This window comes from Erinaceus europaeus, chromosome 14 (genome assembly GCF_950295315.1).
Source record: "Erinaceus europaeus chromosome 14, mEriEur2.1, whole genome shotgun sequence".
NCBI classification, from domain to species: domain Eukaryota; kingdom Metazoa; phylum Chordata; class Mammalia; order Eulipotyphla; family Erinaceidae; genus Erinaceus; species Erinaceus europaeus.
In genome coordinates, this window is record NC_080175.1 from 14,853,724 (window position 1) to 14,878,777 (window position 25,054).

General features: G+C 43.8%; 1 protein-coding gene across 50 annotated transcripts in view; it reads right to left on the reverse strand.

The window, feature by feature from the left end:
• Positions 1-25,054, reverse strand: part of TCF7L2 (transcription factor 7 like 2) — a 227,817-nt gene that overhangs the window by 127,418 nt on the left and 75,345 nt on the right. For all 50 annotated transcript variants that reach the window (XM_060171276.1, XM_060171283.1, XM_060171284.1 and 47 more), the window contains one exon: positions 7,352-7,453. In XM_060171276.1, coding sequence (XP_060027259.1) covers positions 7,352-7,453 — 102 coding nt within the window. The remainder of the gene's footprint in view (positions 1-7,351; positions 7,454-25,054) is intronic.

The window sequence follows — 25,054 nt, forward strand, 5'->3', positions numbered from 1 at the left end:
CTAGGGGTAGGGATCTAGAATAAATAATAATAATAATAATAACCTAGTTAAAAAGAAAGAAAGAAGAGGAGGGGGAGAGAAGAGAGGCAAAGGGAGGGGAGGGGAGAAAAAAGGAGAAAAAGTCTAAGAGTATGTGATAACTATGGTCATTATCTTTGGGTAGGAGGATAGAGAAACAGAACTTTGATGATAGATAATCTGTAATCTTACAATCTCATAACCAACTATTAATCATAGATAAAAAATGAAAAACACACACACACACACACACACCCATATACACAGAAACACACACACAAGGGAGGGCAGTGGGTGACACATGCCCTAAGGTTACAAAAGTTGCTGTGATGTGATCAAAAGGGGGGGTGTAGCCAAGCTCACATTTTCTGCACAAATTCTAAACATTTTCTAAGGTCCAAGTGTTCAGTGGCTACTCCACAAACTCAAACCTCAAGAACATCAGAGTTCTTCTTCATAGGTTGATTTCTACAAGTAGGGAAGGAAGCTTGGGCATTTTGCCACTGACTTCATTGCAGTCAGATGCACCTCTTGGGGTTCACTCCACTCTCATCTTGAAAGCACTGCTGGAGCAGCTAACCTGGTCGAACACACAACTTACGGTGTGCAAAGTGCCAAGTTCAAGGCCCAGCACCAACATAGCAACACCACGGGCCTGCTTGTTCTTCTCAAGGGAGGGAGGAAGGGAAAAAGTGAGGGAGGGACATTTTGGCCAGGAAGACCATTCCAAGGTATTGCAAGCACACACAAGACCCTGAGTGCATTCCCCAGTGAACCATTAAAAACAACAAATATGGGAGTCGGCGGTAGCGCAACGGGTTAAGCACACGTGGCACAAAGTGCAAGGACTGGCCCCCGGCTCCCCACCTGCAGGGGAGTCACTTCACAAGCGGTGAAGCAGGTCTGCAGGTGTCTATCTTTCTCTCCCCCTCTGTCTTCCCCTCCTCTCTCCATGTCTCCCTGTCCTATCTAACAATAATGACATCAATAACAATAACAATAACTACAACCATAAAAACCAACAAGGGCAACAAAAGGGGAAATAAATATTTTTAAAAAATTTAAAAACACCATAAAAAATACACTATTGATCTTATCCTATTACTCCTTACCTGGTGTGTGTGGGGAGGGAGGGGAAGAGATAAGCTGTTGCTGGCTCTCAACATCAGGTATTCATAGCTCTCACTGTAAAATAATGTTTATATAATGTTCACAGACTTGCCTTCTATTTTCAGCCAAAACATGTAGGCTTACCCTGATCCTGTCTGTGAAATGGGGGAGAGATATGACTCAGCCACTGCTGAGAAACACATGCCAAGTATTCCACAAAGTCTGGTTGAGTCATAGATAAATGGATTAAAGTGAAGGTGGAGGAGGAGTGCCCATGAAGGGGAGGGAACAGAGATAGTGCAGAGAATATGAGTGCAGGCTCCTACCCTCACATCACCCACCAGGCACCTGCCACTAGAGTCCGCCCACCTGTGCCCAAATGTGTCCTTGAGCTCTTTGCAGTAGCTGTACTTAGAAACCAACTCCCTTCGCCAAACTCATGCCCTATTCACCAGGGGGAGTCATGCCCACCCTTGTCCAGCTGCAGCAGAGGCTACTCCAGGGAAACACCCCACCAAACTCCTTTAACTCATCTCTTTCCCAGACCTCTCTACAGTGTTTAAGGGAGGGGGTGTTCTGGGGATAGACTGTCTTACTGCATGTACGTGCTGACTCCCATAACTGAGCCAACCATCCACTTCTTTTTGACAAGTTCTTCGTCTGTAAAGGGGGAACCATTAAGACATCTGTGAGACACTTAGAACAATGCCTTAACAACCACCCGGCAGTGCTTATGAGCTTACTTGCAATCATTTCTATTATTTTTGGTCTATTATTGTTGATTCCATTCTCTTTGCCTCTGCAATACTTTTTCCCACACACTAAGCAATCACTTAATATCTGAGAATCAATGAGTGAATCAGTGATGAACAGAAGGCCAAGAAAATAAAACAATTAAAGCAACTTACTGAAATGAGGGAGAAACAAAGACAGAACTCTCTACTCTGTCCTAAATACATTCTAAGAGGGTATTTAAGAAATCAGAATTTTGCATTGTTCTCATTTCATATCCTTAATCTTACTGCTTTGGAGTACAGGGCACCTTATTCTAAGATGTTCATTCCCCAAACAGGTCTAATAAAGGATGCTCACTGAGATGGCTCAACAGGCAGGACATACCACTTGCATACATGAGGCTCAGTTTCAATCCCCAGCACCAGGTACACTACTACAGAGTGGTGGTCTGGGGTCTCTCTCTCTCTCTCTTTCTCATATCACCGTTATTCCTCAAAGAAATACAAATCAAAACCACAATGAGATAGACTGGTTAGTGTAAAAAAAAAATTAAGAGATAATAAACTGGAGTGAAAAGCTAGTGCAATGCAAACTGGTATACATACACATTATGGAAAATAGTATGAAGCTTCCTCGATAAATAAAGAAATAAATTCCAACAACCCTCTTCTTGGGTAGTTACCAAAGGAAATCAAATCAGTATCTCAGCAAATTATCTGGCCACCATGTTCACTGCAGTATTATTCTCAATAGCCAAGATATGGAAATTACCTAAGAATGTATTTGGGGATGTGGGGAGGGGGGGGCAGTGTCACAGACACACACAGTGAAATATTCACTCACAAGAAGGAAATCTTGTTATGTGTAACTTGAGTGAATACTGCGGCTATTTGGTAAATGAACTAAAGCATACACATGACTGGAACTCAGAACTGTAGAATGACAGTTGGTTACCAGAGAGTGAGATAGAAGAGATGTGGAAATGTTCTTCAAAGGATACAAACTTCCAGTTGGAAGGGCCGGGTGGTGGTGCACCTGGTTGACTGCATATGTTACAAAGGACCCAGGTTTGAGCCCCCTCAGTCCCTACCTGCAGAGGGAAAGCTTTGACAGTAGTGAAGCAGTGTTGCAGGTGTCTCTCTGTCTTTCTGCTTCCCTATCTCCTCCTTCCTTCTTGATTCCTAGCTGTCTCTATTCAATAAATAAAGATAGTAAAAAAAAAAAAAAATAGTAAGAGTAATAGAAACTTCCAGTTAGCAAATGAGTAAATCTTAGGGATCAGTGGAACCATGATGACTCTGATTAGCAATACTGTATCATATGCCTAGAAATGGCTTGTAGATAATTAAATGTCCTCTCATCACAACACTGACAACAACTAGGGGCTTCAAACTCCTCAGAAGCAAAAAGTCAAAGGTCTGCCATGCCCTCGAAACATACTCAAAGACACTCCACATAGACAGCAGAGACCCTGTCTGTAGTTCTATCCCTCATGTTCTATTTCCCAAGAGATTATCTGCTCCTTTTCAGCACTTAAGCCACAGCGACAACAAAAATACACCACAGTAGTCCAGGAGGTGGTGCAGTGGATAAAGCACTGGACTTTCAAGCGTGAGGTCCCAAGTTCAATCCCCGGCAGCACATGTACCAGAGTCATGTCTGGTTCTTTCTCCTCTTATCTTTCTCATGAATAAATAAATAAAATCTTAAAAAAAAAAATCCACCACAGCAAACTAGTGGACCTTGCTCCTGGGGGTTTGGGTCACTTTTTCATCCCAGATTTCCATGTTTGTTACACAACAAAACACCTAAGAACGAGAGAACCAGTAGCAATCTACCCAAGACAAAAATCCACCTATTTCAAAAGGAAATCCCCCAAGATGAAATGGTCAGAACTTGTGAAGTGTTCCACTGCCTTGTAAGATTTACATTACACCAAAGCACCACTATTTGGGGTGTAACAACTTTTCTAGTTAGGTACAAAGGAATCTAAATAAAAGCCTTTGTCTAGTAAAGACAGTGGTTGGGGGGGGGGGTAGCATCCAGGGGGCAGCCCCTAACCCCCAAGACCTGTATATATTCCTCTTTTTTTAAGCCAGTCAAGAAAACGAAATTCCCAGTGGAGAATAACTTCTCTCTTCGGAACCCAGAGTAGAAATGGCTGCCTTGTAGTGAACAAGATGCTGCATCAGTCACAGGAGCTAACAACCTGTGGGGTTTGTTTCTTAACTTAAATATGACTTGATCAATTGAATTCCACTGCTTAAGAACATTTATTCCACACATCAATTTTTTATAATGTGGTAACCCACATACCGCATAGAAAAAAAATCCAATCAAATTAAAACTATCTAGACAAAATGCTTTAACTTCCCATGTGAAAATTCTGCCCCACATGGACAACAGAGAAAGTTACTTTCTTAGCAACCTGTGAGACTAAAGAGTCTCTGATGATTACTAACAAGCACCAAACACTTCCCCGTTTCCAAAATAAAACATCAAAAATAATTATGAAACAGGTTGTCCCAGAAATTACACAAATAAACACAAAGTTCAGAGAAATTAGGAAGCAATCCTTAGACAATGATTATGAAATCTGTCTGATGAAACATTGTGATGTGACAATGTTTTCTTTAAAAGAATGGAACACAAAATGTAAGGAAAGGGCCTAGAATCTGGAGAAAAGTTAATCCCTCATCAGTAAATCTGAAGATGAAACAGACCCTTCTGGTCAATTTGTGTCAACAAAGACACGTATCATGCAAATGATACATCAGCCTCTGTCCAGAATGTTCTCTTTACAGATACACCTGTTGAGAAGGTTGTGTTCTACACACTGCCCTAGGCCCAGTGAAAAGGGAAGAATCAGTGGGCAGTCCCAGGCAAATGATCCCTCAGTCCCCAGAGCTCCATGTGATGCGACAGATGAAGAGGACAGCAAGTCCCACCGGCACTTTTCCGTCCGCAATGCTCCCCACCTCCTTGCCCTTCATGTCAGGTGAAGCCTATAGAAACGTACAATCACAGGGCTGACTCCGATACTGCAGGAGACACCATCCAGCTTCCTCAGTGTTAAGGATTTCACAAATGTGGTTATTACCACTGGCCCTAGCATATGACTTTTCCACCAGTTCCATAAACTCTAGGCCAATGGCCACTCCCCAGGTCCCCAAGAGCACAGAAGAAAGCATAAAAGATCATCTAACAGTTCCCAGTTCTGGCTCCTCAGGACAAGGGTCTCCATTGAAAGGGTGGTGTGTGCTCCCAGGGGGCTGGTATGGTAAACACGCTGTCTCCTAACAGAAGAGGATGGGGGGAATCTCAGTCCCTCTCATTATTGCCCTGGCCAAAATCCACACAGGCCAAGTCTGTAATATTTGCAAATGCTTTACTATACTATAGCCTTCTTTTCAAGCATGAAAATATGATGCTTAGACCTTAAACTGTAGCATCGACTCTTGTGTGATATGGTAGTGAGGGGGATCATTTTCTCTCTCCCTGAAGGCACCAGTCCCCTCACACTTCCATGGAAGAATGCTCATCAATAGGGGCCATGGAACACCTCCCACCCCGTATGCCATGCCCATGTGATCCATCAGAGCCACTTCTAAGAATTAGAGCCTCTCTCCACATTTCAACAGAGAAAGGGATCCCTAGAGATTTTTAACGATAATGCCCTTTCTCTGTAGTTCTTAAAAGAATAAATAAATGAAAGTTGGGAATCTTGCCAAGCAGTTGCAAAAAGCAAAGAAATTAATTTCAAAGTCTAACCCACATTGGGAAATGCAGAGAGAAGAAAAGTGAAACGAATGGACTTCCTCATTTTACTCTCTAGGACTTTGGAACTGGGAAACTTAAGAAAGCTTTGCATATCGGTTCAATACTTTTTCTCCCCGTGGCATTCACATTTGGAGCAAAAACTGGCATGAGAAATCAAGTCAACAGTTTCTCCGACACTGTGTGGGACACTGTCCTTGAAGATGACCCCACTGATAGTCAGCAAAGCAGAATCGAATGTGGAGAACTCTTTTCTAGGCCGCTACGGATGAATATGACACAAGGCCCAGGAGAGAGAAGAGAGAAGTGGGTCCAGTCCTCGCTCTGTCACTAACACAGCGTGTGACACATTGGGCAGTTCACTTAAGGCATATCTGGGCCTGTTTCCTCTTCTGAGAGCAGGCTGGGCCTTGATGCTCTAAGGTCACTTCCAGCCTGAAATCTCAGTATTGAAAGAGCACATGTAATCATGAACATCCTTTTATTCTGGGGTGGAAGAGTAGGGGAAGTTTCTGGAAAATATAGGCCTTCTTTCTGCATATCTCATTTATAAGCATTCCTAAGAAATTTTCACAAATGACTCAGATTAGATTTTATAAGCATTAATTCTGCAGTGTGTGTGTTTATACACATATAAAGATGCATATTTAATACCCATGTAACAGAGGCATGATTCATTAAATAATATAGAATCAATTAATGCACATTACAAAATAAGCTTAGCCTGAAAGCTGATACCATACACTATAAGATTTTTCTACATAGAAAAATGATTTTGCCAATTTTTGAAATTATAAGTACCAGAAAGGCAAAATATACCAATGGATAACATTTTACGATACTTATATTAAAAATGCATGAATTGTTTCATGGTGTGCATAATTCCACCTGTCATGTCTTCTATAAATTATTTCAGAAGTCTGAAGTTCAGTTCATGATATAAATATACAGCAGAGACTATTCTAATAAGGCTGAGCTATCCTCTCAGAGGTTAATTTACAAATTTCACTTTTAGAGCCTACAAAATCCAAGAAAAGTACATCAATAATCTACGTAGAGGCACTTTATGATGTTGTCTCTTTGTCCTAAAAAAATCAAATGCTTCCTAATCAAACCCACATGCAGGCAAAGCCATGGCTGTACAGACCAAATTGAAGAGTCTCCAAGTCCATTTCTGTCCTAGCTTTACAATCAGTCACACCAGATGAAATCGTTTCTGATGTCAGTGTGGAAAGTTACTTTCCAACAGTTAAGGTGGGATGGGGCAACTGGCCTCAAATCCAGGCCTTCCTTTTTGAATTTTCTGATTCCTTTTTCTGCAGCTCCCCTCCCTAAGTGACTTTTTCAGGAAAGGGTTTGGGTGTTTTATTTTATTTAAGTGACTTTGATACCATGTCCAATCAGTCTCCCCTAAACCATAGATATGATACTTTATGATCTTTAGCCCACAAGGCTGGGCTTTAACCCCAATATTAGAAGACAAGGAGAGTAAGGTCGGTCAAGCACTTCCCAGGTCAGTTAAACCTTAGGTCCAAGAGCAAAAAAATAAAAATAAAAAAAAAAGTACCTTACAGGTATAAAGCATAGGCAAGAATATTCCATAATAAAGTAAAGCTAATCAACAAAGCCCATTGTCAACACAGAGAGTGTTCTTCTTCTCCTCCTCCTTCCCCCCATAAAGAAAGAGACTGGTCTTTGGAAGGTCACTTACTACAATGTGTGCTGGTGACGGAGAACGGGCATCCTTGAGGGCTTGTCTACTCTGAAGGGTCCCCGCCTGGACATCAAGGAGCGGCCATTTCATCTGCAGATACTGAGAGGAGGAAATGAAACAAACAGGGTGAGCGTTTAGAAAGATGCAAAATGGCGAGTTCAAGAGTCAACTCTTGGGGTGTGGTGATACATAGATCAGAAACGGAAAAACTTGAAAGCATGCAACTAACAGTAAAAAAAAAAATTCACACAGCAACTGGTGTTTTTTAAAGAGTGATGTTTAGTAGGCTCATGTATAGAATGCCAGAATGACTGGCAACTATAGCTTTGTCACTGCATCTAAACAATAGGGTGGTTCCAGATGCAACGATTTCACTCATGTTCATTTAAATTTATTCATTAAATTCATTTAAATATTCGATAAGTCATTTAAAAGGGAATGGGGGGTGTTGAGGTTGCAGGGTGGTGGGCAAAAGAGGGAACATAGCAGGACTGAAAGAACAAAGCAAAGAGGACTCTCAAACCAGAGATGTTCCCAATCTGCTCTCTCCACAACCTTCATTTCTAAAATACCATTGTCCTCCACTTTAAAGACGATTCTACCTATATTTTCATATACGCAGGAATCCTTTAGTACAAACCAAGTCAACAGAAACTAGAATTCTTCAGCCAACCAAAAAGATTCTTAAGACAAAAGTATGTCCTGATAAAAGATCCCAAGCCGGGCACAATTTATATACACATCTCAAAAAAGCTTGAGAAATTAACACACAGATTTTCTGCGGGGGAGAAGAGAGAGAGAGAGAAAGAGAGAGTTACAAGCTCAGTGTGTCTCTCTAACCTTCTATGTGATAGAAAATAAATACACAGCACAAGGAAAAGGGAGGTACTTCTGTTGCATGAGATACAGCTGTTTTCAGAAGGACATTTCAAATGATCTAACTCTCCCACTGTACAGAGAAGGGAAACTGAGGCGAGACAATTTTCACGCTCAGGTATTTTAATATGGGGATGTAAAAGGAAATCTGTAGTATGTGACACTACACCACTGTCATTCAAGCCTTTTCAGACAAAATCCCAGCATAACAGATACCTTGTTCCTCTTAAGGTCCACTGATGAACACATTCACTAAGAAACACGTGGAGCAGAAATCAGGAGTTTCCCCCCTCCCCCAAGAGATCTAAGGTAAATGAAATAACTAGTTTCAGTATCGATTCTACAGAAAATTTTACTCAGTAAGATGACTCACTGGCCCGCTCCAGAATCATAGATGTCCGCCCTCAGGGGGTTTATGCACCAGAGAGGAAGCCAATTCACACACAGAGGAATCATGAAGGAACACAGCTAGATAGTGGCAGAGATTCTTGGAATGTTGTCCAAGGAATGCCAAGAAAGAAAAAATATATTTCTAAGGGAAAACCAGAAAAGACAGTCAAAAGTAGTCACCACAAAAAAAAAAAAAAAGAAAAGAAAAAGAAAGAAAAGAAAAGAAAAAGTTTGCTAAAATCCCTTGTGAGGTAAAAGGCTCAGAGATACCCACAAGTTTTTCCACAGGTTCCTCAAAGATTGAAAACAAACTTAAACGGAGGGCTCTTTTAAGTTTGTTTCCATTTTCCCAACCCACCACAATCTATACTAGATTGGAGCAGCTTTTACCTAGATGCCTCCTGTGGTGAGGAAACCTGGTTCTAGTAGCCCACATCTATGTTGGGGGGGGGGGGGGGTGGTGGGGGAGGGAGAGGGAGAGAGAGGGAAAGGGAGAGAGGAAGGGAGAGAGAGGGAGGGTGAGGGAGGGAGGAGAGAGAGAGCGCTCCAGATTTTCATTAAAGGGGTCAAATTAAAGGGGTCATTCAACCCTATGAAGAGGTGTGGGTGTGGGTGAGGGGCTGCCTGAATACTGAAGGACTTCTAGGATTCTGAGGCCGCAGACAGGAAGTAACAGTGGGTATCATTCCCTATAATCAACCCATTCTCAAATATCTTCTTTGGGTACAGTTTCATCGCAAGATAAGGGCCACAGCAGGAAAAGTTTCCATCACCCATATGCTCCCAAACCAGTTATGGTAATCTACTCTGCCCTTTCTTACCCTGACTTCTTCCCATTCACACTTGCCACATAAATATATGGGCCTCATTGGTCAAAACCACTCAATAGAGTCATTTCCTTGAGGCCAACCAAAATGAACACCCGCCAACACTCGTGGCTCCATCTCATAAAAACCTGTGGAGAGAAGGCCAAGCTGAGGAGCCACCATCCACCTCAGCTTGGTAGGGACAGCTAGATGAATGGGTATGCTCTCATCTCTGAGCATTCATCTTTTGGTCATTTGCAACACAGAACTGCTTGAGTCTAAAATGCCCACTGTGTAGGATGAAGAGCATCAGGCTTTGTTTAAAGTGACAGACTTGCCCTGAGGACCCCACCCAAGAACTGTCATACCCATAATGCAATATAAATGTGAAGACTTCTAATTCTTGTGTTACATAAAAGCTTCATTGTGTGCCAGATCCAATCTCCGCGGGCTACCTGCACCACATATTTTTATGAGCCTACATTTCAGTGCTGCAAGCCTACAATACACATAATTTTCAATTATGTTAGGGCAGCCGGGATCACTGCCTATATAGCATTACTGGTTGGAGGAAATGAGACTCGGCCCCACTGCCCAGAGAGAGTTAACCAAATCCAGATGGTGGAGGAAGACAGGACCAGCCCGGCCAACTCCCAGGGACTCAACAATGACAACTAGGACCTCCCATTCCCATTGCAACTTGATCCAACTTGATCCCACAGAACCGAGTCCCGAGAATCCATGTCAATCCTAGGGATCTTAGCTAGCATGTCAGCTGAAGAGAGTTTCCTTTTGAGAAAGTAAGTATTATGTCAGAATTGTCTAGAGGAAATTATTAACCTCCTACAAAAGTGATGGGTTCCCCAGGACCCTTCATCTTTGACATTGGTCCTTATTAAGATGGGGAAATAAATAAAGGGGGGAAAGGAAATTAGGGACTATTAGAGCCTAGAGGAAAAAATCTCTTCCTTCCTGGAGACATTAAGCAGCAGGAAATGCTATTCTGTCGGGTTGGGAAGGAAGACCCAGAGAAAGAGGCCACATTTTCCCAATAGTTCAACTTTAGTTTTATATCCTTTGGGGGAAGGGGAAAAAAATGTTCCCACAACCCCACTGGAAAAACAACACTGGGCTCCAGCTCTCTTCCTTTTGGGTTACTCAACGCGGAAATTATGAACTGCTTACAAAAATACTAAACTTTTCAAAAAACTGAAATCAAATGGGACTGAGGGAATACCTGCATTGAAAACGAATGGAACAGAGTCCATTTGACTTTCATTTTATAAAATCATCATCATAATAATCATTAATAGTAATAATACTACCACCCTGGGGTATGCATTTCATCCTTTAATAACAACGTTCTAGGGTTACCTCCACCCCCACAATCATATTGTGTAATGTCTCAGACAGCTCGGACAGCTGAAATATGTACCTGCCAATAGTCTGGAAGAAATCAAAGTGATCAAGGTGTGTTAAGTTATCAACAAAAGAAGAAGGTGGTCCAGGAGGTGGCGCAGTGAATAAAGTGTTGGATTCTCAGGCATGAGGTCCCAAGTTCAATCCCAGGCAGCACATGTGCCAGAGTGATGTCTGGTTCTTTCTCTTTCTCCTCCTATATTTCTCATAAATAAATAAATTCTTTAAAAAAAAAAAAAGAAGAAGAGTGAGGAGGAGGAGGAGGAGAAAAAGAGGAGGGACTTGGAAGAGGGTGAGGAGGATTGCCACTTTTTAATTTCTCCTCCTCTATCTCCCCCAGTAAGTAAAAATAAAATTAAAAACCATGATAAAAATAAAAGTAAGGGGAAAGGAGTGACCCTCTGGGGTCCAACAGAGCCTGCATACCCCAAAGTTGCCCCATCCGTACGAATCTACCATCCCTGGCAATCCTGAGGGCTGCTGGAGACTTACTACAAACTTATTTCCTAAACAAACAGGACAGATAGCTCCATGGATAATGATGACGATGGTGATAGCAATGGCACTATCAGGAAACACCACATCCTTGATAAAACACCAGAGTGGTTCAGAACACTTCCTTGTATTCAGTGTATTGCACAGATGGATGGGTACAGGGAACTGCCTCTTTATTTGTTCAGGGCAAGATTGGAAAACTTTTTCTGTAGAAGGCCAGAGAGTTTGAAAGATATGGCCTTCTGTAGCCCATACTGCTTTGTCCTAGCTTCTCAACTCTGCTGTTGTAACAGAAAAGCAGCCACTAGTAACACATGAATAACTTACATCATGGCTGTGTCCCAGTAAAACTTTATTTGTGAACACTGATGTAAGTAAGCATTTTATATTATCTCTATGTGTCAGAAATATTTCCCTTTTCTTGATAGCTTTCAACTATGGGGGGGGGGGGTCATTCTTATAAGTCAAACAAAAATAAGTAGAGGTCCACGCCTAGCTCAGTGAGTAAATGTGTAAAGGCCAGAAGGTCCGATAAGATGGAGGCCTTCTTTCACTGGAGCTTGAATCCAGGCTAGTGGCCTCTTTGCCACTGTTTTGGATTAAGAAGTCACTGACACTCAAGTTTTATGGCAGGGGGAGTCTGAATTGAAATTTCCCAGTCACATGGTTAAACCACTAGACCACAAACTCCCTGAAATAACCACTCCTCCTTTCCAAAATGGAAGTTTGAAAGTCCTTCAGTATTTCTGACTAGAAAAGGGTCGTGCATTTAAAAGTTCTCCTCCACCTACCCTAAGGACAATCCCAATGGATCATGGGTCATCAGATCATCCCAAAGAAGCATCAGGCAGAAACTTTGCAGATCATAGTGGGGGAGAGGGGAGGCTCTCTTCAAATTGGGATCCTCTTTCTAGGTGCAGAAATTCCTCTCCCCAGAACACTTCAGGGGCTACAACTGGGACCTGAGCAGACTGTTAAATGGAGATGAACCCCTCTCTTCATGGAAATCTAGGTGGGGGAGGGTGTAGATAGCATAATGGTTATGCAAACAGACTCCCAAGTGTTGAGGATCCAAAGTCACAGGTTTAATCCCCTGCCACCATAAACCAGAGCTGAACAGTGCTATGGGAGGGAGGGAGGGAAGGAAGGAAGGAAGGAAGGAAGGAAGGAAGGAAGGAAGGAAGGAAGGAAGGAAGGAAGGAAGGAAGATTGGAAGGGCATTTATGGTGGAGTAGTAATTAGGCAGTGAACTCTCAAGCATGAGGTCCTGAGTTCAGTCCCCAGCAGCACATATACCAGAGTGTCTGTTTCTCTCTTTCCTATCATTTCTCATGAATAAATCAATAAAATCTTAAAAAAAAAAAAAAAAAAAGGAAAGAAAGAAAAGAAATTTAGGCTCCATGGTAAGGCAGTCAGCCAGAACAGGGTAATGTTTTTAATTTCTGAAAATCTTGCTTCCCTCCCCTGCCTGCACACACAGCAGAAACAGCCCTGTTTCCAAAGAAGATTCATTTTACAAGAATTCAAATTAATTGGATACCATCCTCATACTAGAATTTGACCATGTCTCCCTGATTCACCAGTGCCAGAAAGTTGCACACACTGTGCTTCTTATAACATACTCTGCCTAAACACCCCAAACTGAGCTGCCACCAACCAGGGACCATCACATCAAATCATGAACTCTTAAGGTGGCTTGGTTTTGTTTTTGCCACACAGGCGGGGAGCCCCCCCCCCCCCCCACAAAGGAGCAACAGAGAAGCTGTGGTTTTCATGTCGCTGAGCCTGACAAAAGAGAGGGTCATCAGAGGTCACACTGTGACAAGAGAAATATTGGGCTGTTGAAAAAGTCATGGCGCACTTTTTGCACAGCAAAACTGGATCACGACTTTTCCTGACAACCCAACAATAGAAAAACACAGTGAGATTCAGACTGTGTCCAGAGACTTCAGGTGTGGAATGACAGCCCTTTAGCTTCATTACTCAGGTGAGACCTTTCCTTTCATAGTATTCTCTAATCCCATTCCAGGCAGTTTACTTCCTAACAAAGTCACAAAACCTAGATATAGACCAGGTCCCGTGAGATAGAGCATAAGTTCACACGTATCCATAAACTAGGGTAAAATATATACCTGAAAGCAAAAATACACAATTGTCTACAGTGAGTACCCCCCATCACTTCATCTGCACTATTCCAGCCTTTAGGTCCATGATTGCTAAACAATTTGGCTTTGTATGTTAACTCTCTTTTCAGCCACCAGGTTTCAGATGCTAGCAGGATACGACCAGACTTCCCTGGACAGACAAACCCACCAATGTGTCCTGGAGCTCCACTTCCCCAGAGCCCCACCCTACTATGGAAAGAGAGAGGCAGACTGGGATTATGAATCGACCAATCTACGCCCATGTTCAGCAGGGAAGCAATTACAGAAGCCAGACCTTCCACCTTCTGCATTCCATAATGACCTTAGGCCCATACTCCCAGAGGGATAAAGAACAGGAAAGCTATTAGGGGAGGGGAGGAGATGTGGAGTTCTGGTGGTGGGAATTGTATGGAGTTGTACCTCTCCTATCATATGGTTCTGTCAGCGTTTCCTTTTTATAAATAAAAGAAAAAAATTTAATATGTATATACATATATTGGGTTGTCAGAAAAGTCGTGACATATTTTTCTATGCAAAACACTTATAATAAACAAAATAAATTACACACACAGAGACCAGAAGGTTGATATATTCAAATTACTAAAAAACAAACTATAAATCAGGCATCTTATATTTTTCTCTGAAAGTTCCTGCCCCACTTCCCCCATGAAAAATATATGGGAGAAAGTAGGTGATTTCAAGGCACTGGGAGAAAACAAGAAATTGATTGATTTCTGTCCTATATCTGAGGCTCATCCTTGCTCTATTTTTAAGTGAAATTCTTGTAGTTAATCTTTTTATAAAATATTTATTCATTCCCTTTTGTTGCCCTTGTTGTTTATTATTGTAGTTATTATTGTTATTACTGATGTCGTTGTTCTTGGATAGGACAGAGAGAAATGGAGAGAGATGGGGAAGATAGAGCGGGAGAGAGAAAGACAGACACCTACACATCTGCTTCAACTTCACCGCCTGTGAAGCAACTCCTCTGTAGGTGGGGAACCGGGGGCTCGAACTGGGATCCTTACGCCGGTCCTTGCGCTTAGCACCACCTGTGCTTAACCCACTGTGCTACCGCCTGACTCCCCGTAGTTAACCTTTTCTTACAAATGCCATCAATCTAAAGGGTTCTAACAGTGTTACTTCACATTTAAACAGTACTTTAGGATTCGTCATCACACACAGGATAATTTTATAAAATAAATGGGCAAAGAGCTACAACTATATTTAACCAAGGAAGACAGCAAGGTCTGCCAGGTCAGCTGGCAGGGAGTTCAGGAGTGTTTTCACTGCTGCACTTCATTAGAATTTGTTTTCTAATATTCATTTATTTACTTATTGGGGGCTGGGGGGAAGAAGGAGAAAGAGACAACCAGAGCATCACTCTGGTATATGAGATGGCAGAGATCAAACCTGGGACCTCATGCCTGAGACTCCAATGTTTCATCTACTGCACCAATTCCTGGGTCACCTTCCCCAGGACTTGTACCAACTCTGAGGCTTCTTTGCTTGAACTCCAACTAGGGACCAGTGTCTCAAGGGCTCAGGTAGAGGGCATCTCCCAGTTCCCCCAACAGCAAAAAAGAACAGTCCTCCTCTACCATTATCTCCTCTCCTGATCACCCCAGCCCCAGGTTTCTGGAGTAACATGACACTATTCTCCCTCAGGACTAATTAAAAAAATTATTTTTTTAAATATTTGTTTATTCCCTTTTGTTGCCCTTGTTATTTTTTGTTGTTGTTGATGTTGTAGTTATTGATGTTGTCGTTGCTGGATAGGACAGAGAGAAATGGAGAGAGGAGGGGAAGACAGAGGAGAGAAAGATAGATACCTGCTTCACTTCTTGTGAAGCAACTCCCCTGCAGGTGAGGAGCCAGGGGCTCGAGCCGCAGAGAATTATTTTTTAAAGGAGAAACAAACATAGGCAAATAACAGGGGGAAAAAAAGAAGAAGAGAAAGGGAGAAAGAAAGATAGAGAGAATGTAAAGGAGAAACCACTAACTCTCAGTTCAGTTTTCTTTCATTCACCAACTATTCACAGCCCAAGCCCAGGAGATATTTTTGCTTCTGCCAGCTCAGTAGTTTTGCAGAGAGGCTATGGTATAGCAGCACTTGGAAGCACAGGCTGGATAGTATTTCACCAAATCCTTCCTCTCTCCCAGAAAGGCCCCTCAGGCTAGGGCCCAGGCCTACCCCAACTCTGTTGAAATGGTTACTTAAAAATAAGACCTGGGGGTCGGTGCACAGTGGCGGTAGTGCAGCAGGTTAAGCGCACATGGTGCCAAGCGCATGGACTAGCATAAGGATCCCTGGTTTGAGCCCAGGCTTTCCACAGGCAGGAGGTGGAGGGTCACTTCACAAGCAGTGAAGCAGGTCTGCGGGTGTCTATCTTTCTCTCCCCCTCTCTTATGTTCCCCTCCTCTCTCCATTTCTCTCTGTCCTATCCAATGACAACGACATCCAATAACAACAACAATAATAACTACAACAATAAACAGCAAGGGCAACAAAAGGGAATATATAAATATTTAAAAATAAAGAGGTTATTTTTTTTTAAATGATGGCTAAAATAAATAAATAAATAAATAAATGAGACTGTGACCTGAGGAACCAGTGTGGGTAGCAGCACTGAGAGCTCAGCAAACCTGGAACTTATCAGGGTAACTGCACCAAGTCTCAGCAGATAATGGAGTAAACAATAATTGTCCCAGGACAGCCAGTGAAGGGTTGAAACTCTGGATAATACCAAACTCTATTATACCAGTTCTAACTTGGGCCACAGTAAGGCACGAATGATAATAAAATAATTCAATTATAGCACACTACAAGAGCTCGTAAGAATACAGTCTCTCCCCACCTCTCAAAATGCAGGTTTTGCTACTGTCCCAACCACCAAAATGACATAAAGCGGAGAAGCAATTACTATTCATTTATATGGAAAAAACATTTGCATGGTCCCAAAAATAACTTCCCAAGTCATACCAAGCATAACACATAAAACCTAAAATAACACTAACTTATAGTCAGAAGTCTTGAGTGATGTGATACGCACACTGTGTGAAGGACTTCCCGGGGAAGGAGCTTGGCAGAGCCAAGGTGCCGCCGCTGCTGGAATGGCTGCCGCAAGACGAACTCAGAATGCTAGCTCCTTCCTTCCTTCTTTCCTTTTTTTTTTTTTAAATATTTTTTAAAATTTTTTTATGAGAAAGATAGGAGGAAAGAGAAAGAACCAGACATCACTCTGGCACACATGCTGCCGGGGATCGAACCCGCAACCTCATGCTTGAGAGTCCAAAGATTCACCACTGCGCCACCTCCCAGACCACTCTTTCTTTCCTTCCTTCCTTCCTTCCTTCCTTCCTTCCTTCCTTCCTTCCTTCCTTCCTTCCTTCCTCCCTCCCTCCCTCCCTCCCTCCCTTCCTTCCTTCCCTGTCTTCCACTGTGAAAGTAAAAATCCTCTCTGGATTTCTTCTGGCTAGCAAAAAGAGGTTCTAACATAGATCTGTCATCAAAGCAAATTAGCGTAACTCAAGAACTTTTGAAAAGAAGGGGAATGCCAGAAATTGACTGCACTTTCAGAACACAGCTGAAGAAGGGTAACCAAAATGGCAGCTATAGGAACCAGGATGACTGCGGTACATCCACACAGTAGAATATTATTCTGCACTAAGAAGAAGCTCACACTAATATGCTATAACATGGATGGCTCCTGGAAGTACTACATTAACTTAAAGATGTGGGCCAAAAAAAAAAAAAGTGCATATATTGTAATATATTGTATGAGTCATTTCATATGAAACATTCAGAACAGATAAATCCATACAGGGGGAAGAAAAAAAAAGTAGATTTGTAATTGTCAGGCACTAGAAGGCTATGGTTTCTAATGGGAGTGGGGAGGTTATCTGGAAATAGTGGTAATGTTTGTAGAACCTGTGACTATCCTAAAAACCACCAAATCAGGAGTCAAGTGGTAGCGCAGTGGGTTAAGCACACGTGGAGTAATGATCCCGGTTCGAGTCCCTGGCTACCCATCTGCAGTGGGGTCACTTCACAAGTGGTGAAGCAGGTCTGCAGGTGTCTATCTTTCTTTCTTCCTCTCTGTCTTCCCCTCCTCTCTCCATTTCTTTCTGTCCTATACAACAAGGATGACATCAATAACAACAAAAATAAAAAAACAACAAGAGCAACAAAAGGGAAAAATAAATAAATAAATAATAAACCACCAGACCATACTCTTTTAAACAGGTGTCTTTTATGGTATGTCTATTTTACCTCAATTTTTAAATAAATTAGAAAAAAATAATGTATTGGATCACTTGATGGTTATCATATTCATGTGAGAGACAAAGGAGGCAGGGCAGAACACACAGTCATGTACACACAGTCTTGCTCTGCCTATGATGCCATAATGCATAAAGAATAGAAAAACGGGCGAGGGCTGGAAGTAGATCACATTTTGTAAAATGAATGCCTTATCGTGTATGAACCCCTGGGTTCAAGCCCTGGTACCAGTGTGAATGGCACCAAAGGAATCCATGGGTGCTATAGCCACATTGTGATAGCTCTCCTCTCCATATTCCCTTTTCCTTCTCTTGATTGCAAAATAACCAAGAGCCACTCATATTGCAGTGATAAAGACCCCGGGTTCACTCTCCAGAGAGGTAGGGTATGTGTGTGTGCATGCATGTGTGCGTGTGTGTGTGTGTGTGTGTGTGTGTAATTTTACCCATGTATCAACAACTGTTACTTGTTATAAACATGTTGGATAGTATGCCAGCTCCCCCTGGCTTCTGCTTAACCATATGCCTATATAGGGATAGATTTAATCCCATTCAAAGCTTTGGTCTATTTACATAAATCACTTTTACATTTACATAAAGCACCATACTCCCTCCAGGGCATTGGTGGTTTAGTGGTAGAATTCTCACCTGCTCCACCCCCTCTCCTTGTCACACCCTGATCCTCTCCTTGTCACACCCTGATCTTCCACCAGTCACTTTTTGCTCCACCCTCTCTATGTCACATCCTGTTTCCACCCTACTTGGAGAGTATAAAAACAGCTGCTCTTCTGATTAAAGACACTTGGAAATTGCTTTCCGGCTCCGAGAGTTCCAGGGTGTATCTCCTGTGAAGTTAGTGAAGTTAGTGCGGCACGAGTTCCTGATCCCTCTCCCACGCAGCAGCCTAGATCTGCTCCAGTTGAGTTCTCTCCAGCCCAGAGAGCACTAGCTCGGGAAGAAGCACCCTCAGGCTATCCCGGCATAAACAATTAATTCTCCCCAGTAAAAAAGAAACAGGTGAATCTAGTGCTTTAATCATACTCTCCAAAGCTTCTCAGGAAAAAAAAAAATCCCAGGAATACTTCAGGTCTTGTTGGACCTTAGGAAGAAACCCTACAAAGGCAGCAGGACCCCAAGACTTCAAGGAAGATGGAAAGACCTGGTGTCCTTGGATTTCAGGTGCTGACGCAGATACACAGCTGGGGGGGGGGGGGGGAGGAGCAGAGAGTGTCTGGTCCAATGCATGTGACTGAAAACAGAGTAGAGCCCAAGTCCACAGACCCTTAGACAGTTCAGAAACCAGACCCCTACAGCCCAGTCTCAGTCCTCCTGAGGACTCAGCTAGGTCACGATGACTCTGTGCCTCAGTTTCTCTATCTGGAAAAAATGGGCACAAAGAAGCCAGGCGGTAGCTCCCATAGTTGAACGCACAGAGTACTACCCACAAAGACTGCGGTTCAAGTCCTTATGGGGGGGGGTGAAGGAGGGGGCGCTCCAAGAGCAATGAAGCAGGTCTGCAGGTGTCTGTCTTTCTCTTTCTGTATCCCTCCACCCCTCTCAATTTCTCTGTCCTGTCAAATAAAAGTGAAAGGAAATTAACTGAATGTTAAAAAGGGTGAAGGGCTTGAAATCACTTGACTCCCAGATGAGTCAACCAAAGTCTCACCACGCTCCCAACCTCTAAGAAACTGTGTAAAGGAAATAAAGAAGAGTCCTAGAGGGTCCTAGAGCCTTGAGCTGCACACAGGATTAACAAGCCAGAAGCTATTGCTCTGCAAACTGCCAGAGATGGAGTCAGATGGTGACCTTTGAGAGGCCTAGAGCCAGAGAGCCAAGGGTCCTGGCGACCTGGAAGGCTGGTTTTTAACACATGAATCATAAGGCTGTAGCAGACTGCCCAGTCAAGAACACTCATGAATTCCTGCCTTTCTCTGTGGCCCTGAGAGCTCCGGAGTTGAGTTTTTTCTGATAAGCATCACCCCTCCTTGTCCTATGTCTCCCCCCCCAACCCCACCCCCGTCATCCCACAACGAGGAAAGATGAGTAAAGACTTGGCAGTCAAGAAGCCACCAAATTAACATGCTTCAGCCCATCCCTAGGAGATGAAACACAAGCCAGACCTCAGCTCCTGTCCCCAAAATCCATCTGGGCTTCACTATAATTCCTCTCTTTCTGTCTTGGAAACACCCCCAACCCCCCCACCCACATCCTGTCACATTTGGAAGAGGCAGGGGCCCCAGGAAGGGCTCCCTGTCCACATTCTGATTGCCCAATTCTGCTGTGACAAGCATGAGGAGATGCTTCTTCGTAACGCTACACCCAGGAAGCCGAAAGGTCAGTGGTGCCTCTGGCTCATTTGGCTTGGGGATCACCACCACCCCTCCCCCAGCCAGGGTGAAGATTTAGTGAAGCTGACCTCCCTGAGGCCCCACGACCCCCCTGTACACGTCTTGCTGCCTCAGCCAGAGCGACCTGCCACTCAAGTATCATCTTGCTGTAACAAATTACTCCTAACCCAGGATTATGGCTCTTTCCAAATCCCTCCTAGAGAGCAAGGAAAGAAACATTCTCTCCCAGGACTCGGCCTCAGTTGTTTCCCCTGTTGGTAATCCTTGTCTCTATTTGCTTCTCCTACAAGCCTGTTCGTCTGGGAGGTCCGTCCACTAGACTATCCAGGCCCACTCTCCTTTCAGACATAAACTGAATGTCTCAATTGTCCATTAGGCCCAGGGAAAGTTGAAGGCAGGCTTTCTGTCCTGAGCAGCCTCACACAATGGTCCCCTTTGCCCACACACTTCTCATCTGACTGCAGACCCACTGGGTCTAATCCTAGTCACTCAAGGAAGTCCACACCCCACATTCCTGCCAATGGTTCCAGAGAGAGCCAAGGGAGGGCCTGTGTCCACAGCATCTTGCTGCAGGGATCCAACCATCACAAAGAAGTAAGGCTGCCTTCAGGCAGCCCTCCAGGAAGGACACACCATTTTGGAGGAGGTAAGAATAGGAGGGGTGGGACAGGACAAAGGAGAAAGATCTAGAAAGAACAGGCAAGACATCAGGCTGCAGGCAGGAGAAACTGCCTCTGACCCTAGCCTGTGGTTTCCTTTAATAAAGGACCGGGAGATATTTCGAGCACAATAACCTCATTTGGGGAAGGAAATAAGAGTCCTGTCCACTTCCAAAGTCTCTTCCAAAGCACCAGGATATTCCGGGCACTTCAGTCTTAGAGGGTTGTTTTGTGTTTTTAATTGTATACACAGAGGATCAGTATATGCCAAGCAGCGAGGTGCAGAACAATGGATGTTATAATCAAAGTGGGTGATTTAAACGATAGGGATCTTAGAGTTGTTTTAAGCAAAACTTTCTCCCTGAGGAGAGAGACTGGTTGACAGTAGATTCTCTGGCACATTACAGGCTGAGATAGAAATTTTTCTGAAATAAACCCAAAGGCAGTGAAGAGACAGAAATATCTCCCACCAAAAATCCAAACATCATATCAAATTTCTAAGTCAAGAATGTGGGGGGAGGTGGGGGGGGGGACCAGTAGCAGAAATGGAATTAGACATCATGAGTCATTGCACAGCAAGTGCTGCCTTAACTTTCTCATCTGGAAGCCCAAACTGACACCCACTGACGCCACCACCATCCCTGGCTGCCCCCCAAAAACTGGGCCACTGTACCTCTCCAAAAAAGTGGGCACTCTGCTTCTGTGGTTTTAGTTTTTTAAAAGAACTTGGAGAGGGTTGGGCGGTAGAGCAGCGGGTCAAGTGCACGTGGTGCAAAGCGCAAGGACCAGCATAAGGATGCTCGGTCGAGCCCCCGGCTCCACACCTGCAGGGGAGTCGCTTCACAGACGGTGAAGCAGGTCTGCGGGTGTCTTTTTCTCCCCCTCTGTCTTCCCCTCCTCTCTCCATTCCTCTCTGTCCTATCCAACAATGAACGACATCATCAACAACAATAATAATAACCACAACAAGGCTACAACAACAAGGGCAATAAAAGGGGGGAAATAATGACCTCCAGGAGCAGTGGATTCATGGTGCAGGAACAGAGGCCCAGCAATAACCCTGGAGGCAAAAAAAAAAAAAAAAAAGAGCTTGGCTTGGGAGGGAACAGTAACGATTTGAAGCTAACCACTTAGCTCATTAGTATGTCATCTGGACAGGCAAAATCAATTCCAACAGCATCAAGTTTGGTTATTCCCTCCCCCAAAGGCCTGCACTATTATTAGCAAGAAAGTTTCCCAGGCTTCAGTTTATTTGTAATCCCAACCAGCCCTGACCACAGAACCTCACCATCTCTACTTCCAGAGCTCCCAGGGACCTGGGAAACAGAATTTCAGGTCTTGCTTTCTTGACAGTGTGAAAAGACCCACGAGGCAGGTAGATCTTAAAACAGGTGAAAAGCTTCACATCCAGGAGGGTTAGGCAGTCAAGGGCAGGAAGTTAGAAACTTTACTCTCCTCGCCAGTTCCCATGGCCACCGAGTTTACCTTATAGACAGAGAGACCATCACTTGAACTCCCCCACTAAAGAGTCAGCTGACAGAAGGTCCTAGAAGCAGGATAGTTGAAAATGAATTCTAATTCAGATCAAGGTGACATAGCAGAATAATTAAGAGAATAGGCCCCAGGAGCCATAGTGTCTGGGTTCATTTCATTTCCAGGGACAGTGTCTTGGTAATTTTTTTTTAAATTGATTTAATAATGATCAACAAGACCATAGAATAAGAGGAGTACAATTCTACACAATTCCCACCAACAGTCTTGGTGCTTTTGTGGCTTTGGTCTTAGTCAAATAACTCTGTTTCCCAGTACTTCTGGCACTTCCTATAAAGTGAGCATATTAACCTGGGAAAGATAACAGCACCTCCTATTTAGTAAGCATCTGAGAGATTACTCGTAAAGCATCAGCTGCAAACTAGCGTCCCTGATATACAGATAAAAAGGTTGACAGGGTTGATGTTCTCAGAATACGTGGTCTCATTGCAGAAAGTGACCAAGGAGCAAAAAGAAAAAAAAAAAAAAAGATGCTTCACACAAGTAAATGTAGTCAATCAACAGAGAGAGCCTGAGTCAGCCGTCTAATGAGGGCCCACTATCAGCATCCACATGCAATGCAAACAAGAGGATGCATACCCACTGGGGTGTTTTAAATACATTCAGTGTCTTCTCTGTACCCTGGAAAAGAGCTTGACCTTGAGAACTCAACTCCAGCCATCTCAATTTCCCAGACGCCAGGCCAGAAGGGAAGCTAGTTTAATGAGGTCCTGCTCAGCCTCTGCTCAGATGCAGGTGAACACACTGCCATCCCAACCAAAAGGCCTTTCAGAGTTCAGCCCAGTTCAGTCTATACAGATGAAGCTATGTGCCCGCTGCCACATTGGAGAGGAAAACCGCTAACTCAGCAAACACTCTTGAATGACAGTTCTTGCTCCCTTTAAATGCCAAGGTACCCAGAAACCACCTAAGAGCTGCTTCTGCCTCCAGACTCCACTTGCTGGCTACCCTGTAGCACATGGAGCCCCTGCTGGATCAGTGGAATCTGCTATTGTGGCAACTCAAGAGTACCAGAAGCATACACACAGAGATGGCTCAGACCTGGGTCAGAACCCAATTCCTGACTCCACTCAACTCCCCAAAATACTTACAGAGTAACCTATTGAACATCCCAAGTGCTGACCCCCAAAATGTAGAGGTTCTTTAAAGGTTTCAAAATGAAACCATTCTAAAATTATCACGGTCGTTCTAAAATGACCACCCCTTTATGGAGTGAGCCCTGGTCTGTCTCTTCAGCTGAAAAATAGCAACATAAGCAAATAGCCATCCCTCGGAGTTCTAGTAAGGATCAAATGCCTGGAGCAGCACCTGGTATATGGCAAGTGCTTAGCAAATGCCAGCTACCTTGTTATTAGCCAGCTATTACATTGCTATTAAAATAATCATCATCATTCGAATAAAACTCTTCAAGATATCATATGATCCCAATCATCCAAAAAAGTAAAACCCCAGCTAAGTGGATACTCCAGTGCTTACAGGGAAATGAACACTTAAACTCCAGTAAAGCAAAGGGACCAAAAACATTCCTGGGTTAACCAGTCTCTCCCTCCAGATCACTTGCCCTCCTCCCCACCCTCCACCACCCTCTTCAATACACTCATTCTGGGGCCTTCTGTGGAATTTTTCTGTTACTACTTTGGCTCCAGAGTTCTGGCTCCTCCAGGATCCACCAAGGTTCAACCACAGACATGGCGGGCTAAGCCACTGTGTCTCTCCCCTCCAACTAGCCCTTCACACTCAAAGCCATGCTTTAAAAGCCTGCAACCCCAGCAGAATTCTGCACTGGCCTCTCACTCTCTGCCCACAGCAGACATGCCAGGCAGAAGCTGGAGCCCAGAACGGGGGGCTGCAGTGTGAGAGGTTAAAGCCAAAAGCAGCTGCTCCAGGACAACCAAGAAACCACACAAAACCAACAGCCAAAAAGCTTTCACAATGTGCATGAAAAGAGAAGGGGGGGTGGGGGAGGGTTAGTGTTTTCTTCCAGGTTCTATCTTGATTATCTTTTGCTTCCTCGAAACTTTCCTCAAAGAATTAGGAAACTTAAAAACCTCTCCTGGGAGTCAGGCAGTAGCGCAGCGGGTTAAGTGCAGGTGACACAAAGCAAGGACCGGCTTAAAGATCCCGGTTCAAGCCCTCAGCTCCCCACCTGCAGGGGAGTCACTTCACAGGCGGTGAAGCAGGTCTGCAGGTGTCTTTCTCTCCCACTCTCTGTCTTCCCTGCCTCTCTCCATTTCTCTCTATCCTATCCAACAACAGCATCAATAATAACTACAACAATAAAACAAGGGCAACAAAAGGGAATAAATAAATATTTTTTAAAAAAACCCTCTCCTGATATAAGCATCACTGAAAGAAGAGACACCAGGAATAGGACAGACCTCCGTGATGTTCCTGCCTTATAGATAAATCAGGGCCGAGCATTTACAGCTGTCTTCTCCCCTACCACTCCCCCATCCAAATCTGGGGACTATCCCAAGTTCAGTCCAGAGAAGGCATGGGTTTCCTCTCACATTACCTGTTCTGAAAACAGGGAAAGTAAAAAGTAACACAAGGCACAAACCAAGTGAGATGGAAAAATGTCCACAGCTGACACCTGCTTCTGTGTGGTTTTGAGGCTTGAAAATCAGACCATGTCTGGGGTTTCAGTCCCAGGTCACCCATGACATCCTGAGAGGCCGCATGCTGGGCTAGCATGGGGGGGGCTGCCTCTTCTCGGGTGCGTACTCTGGGC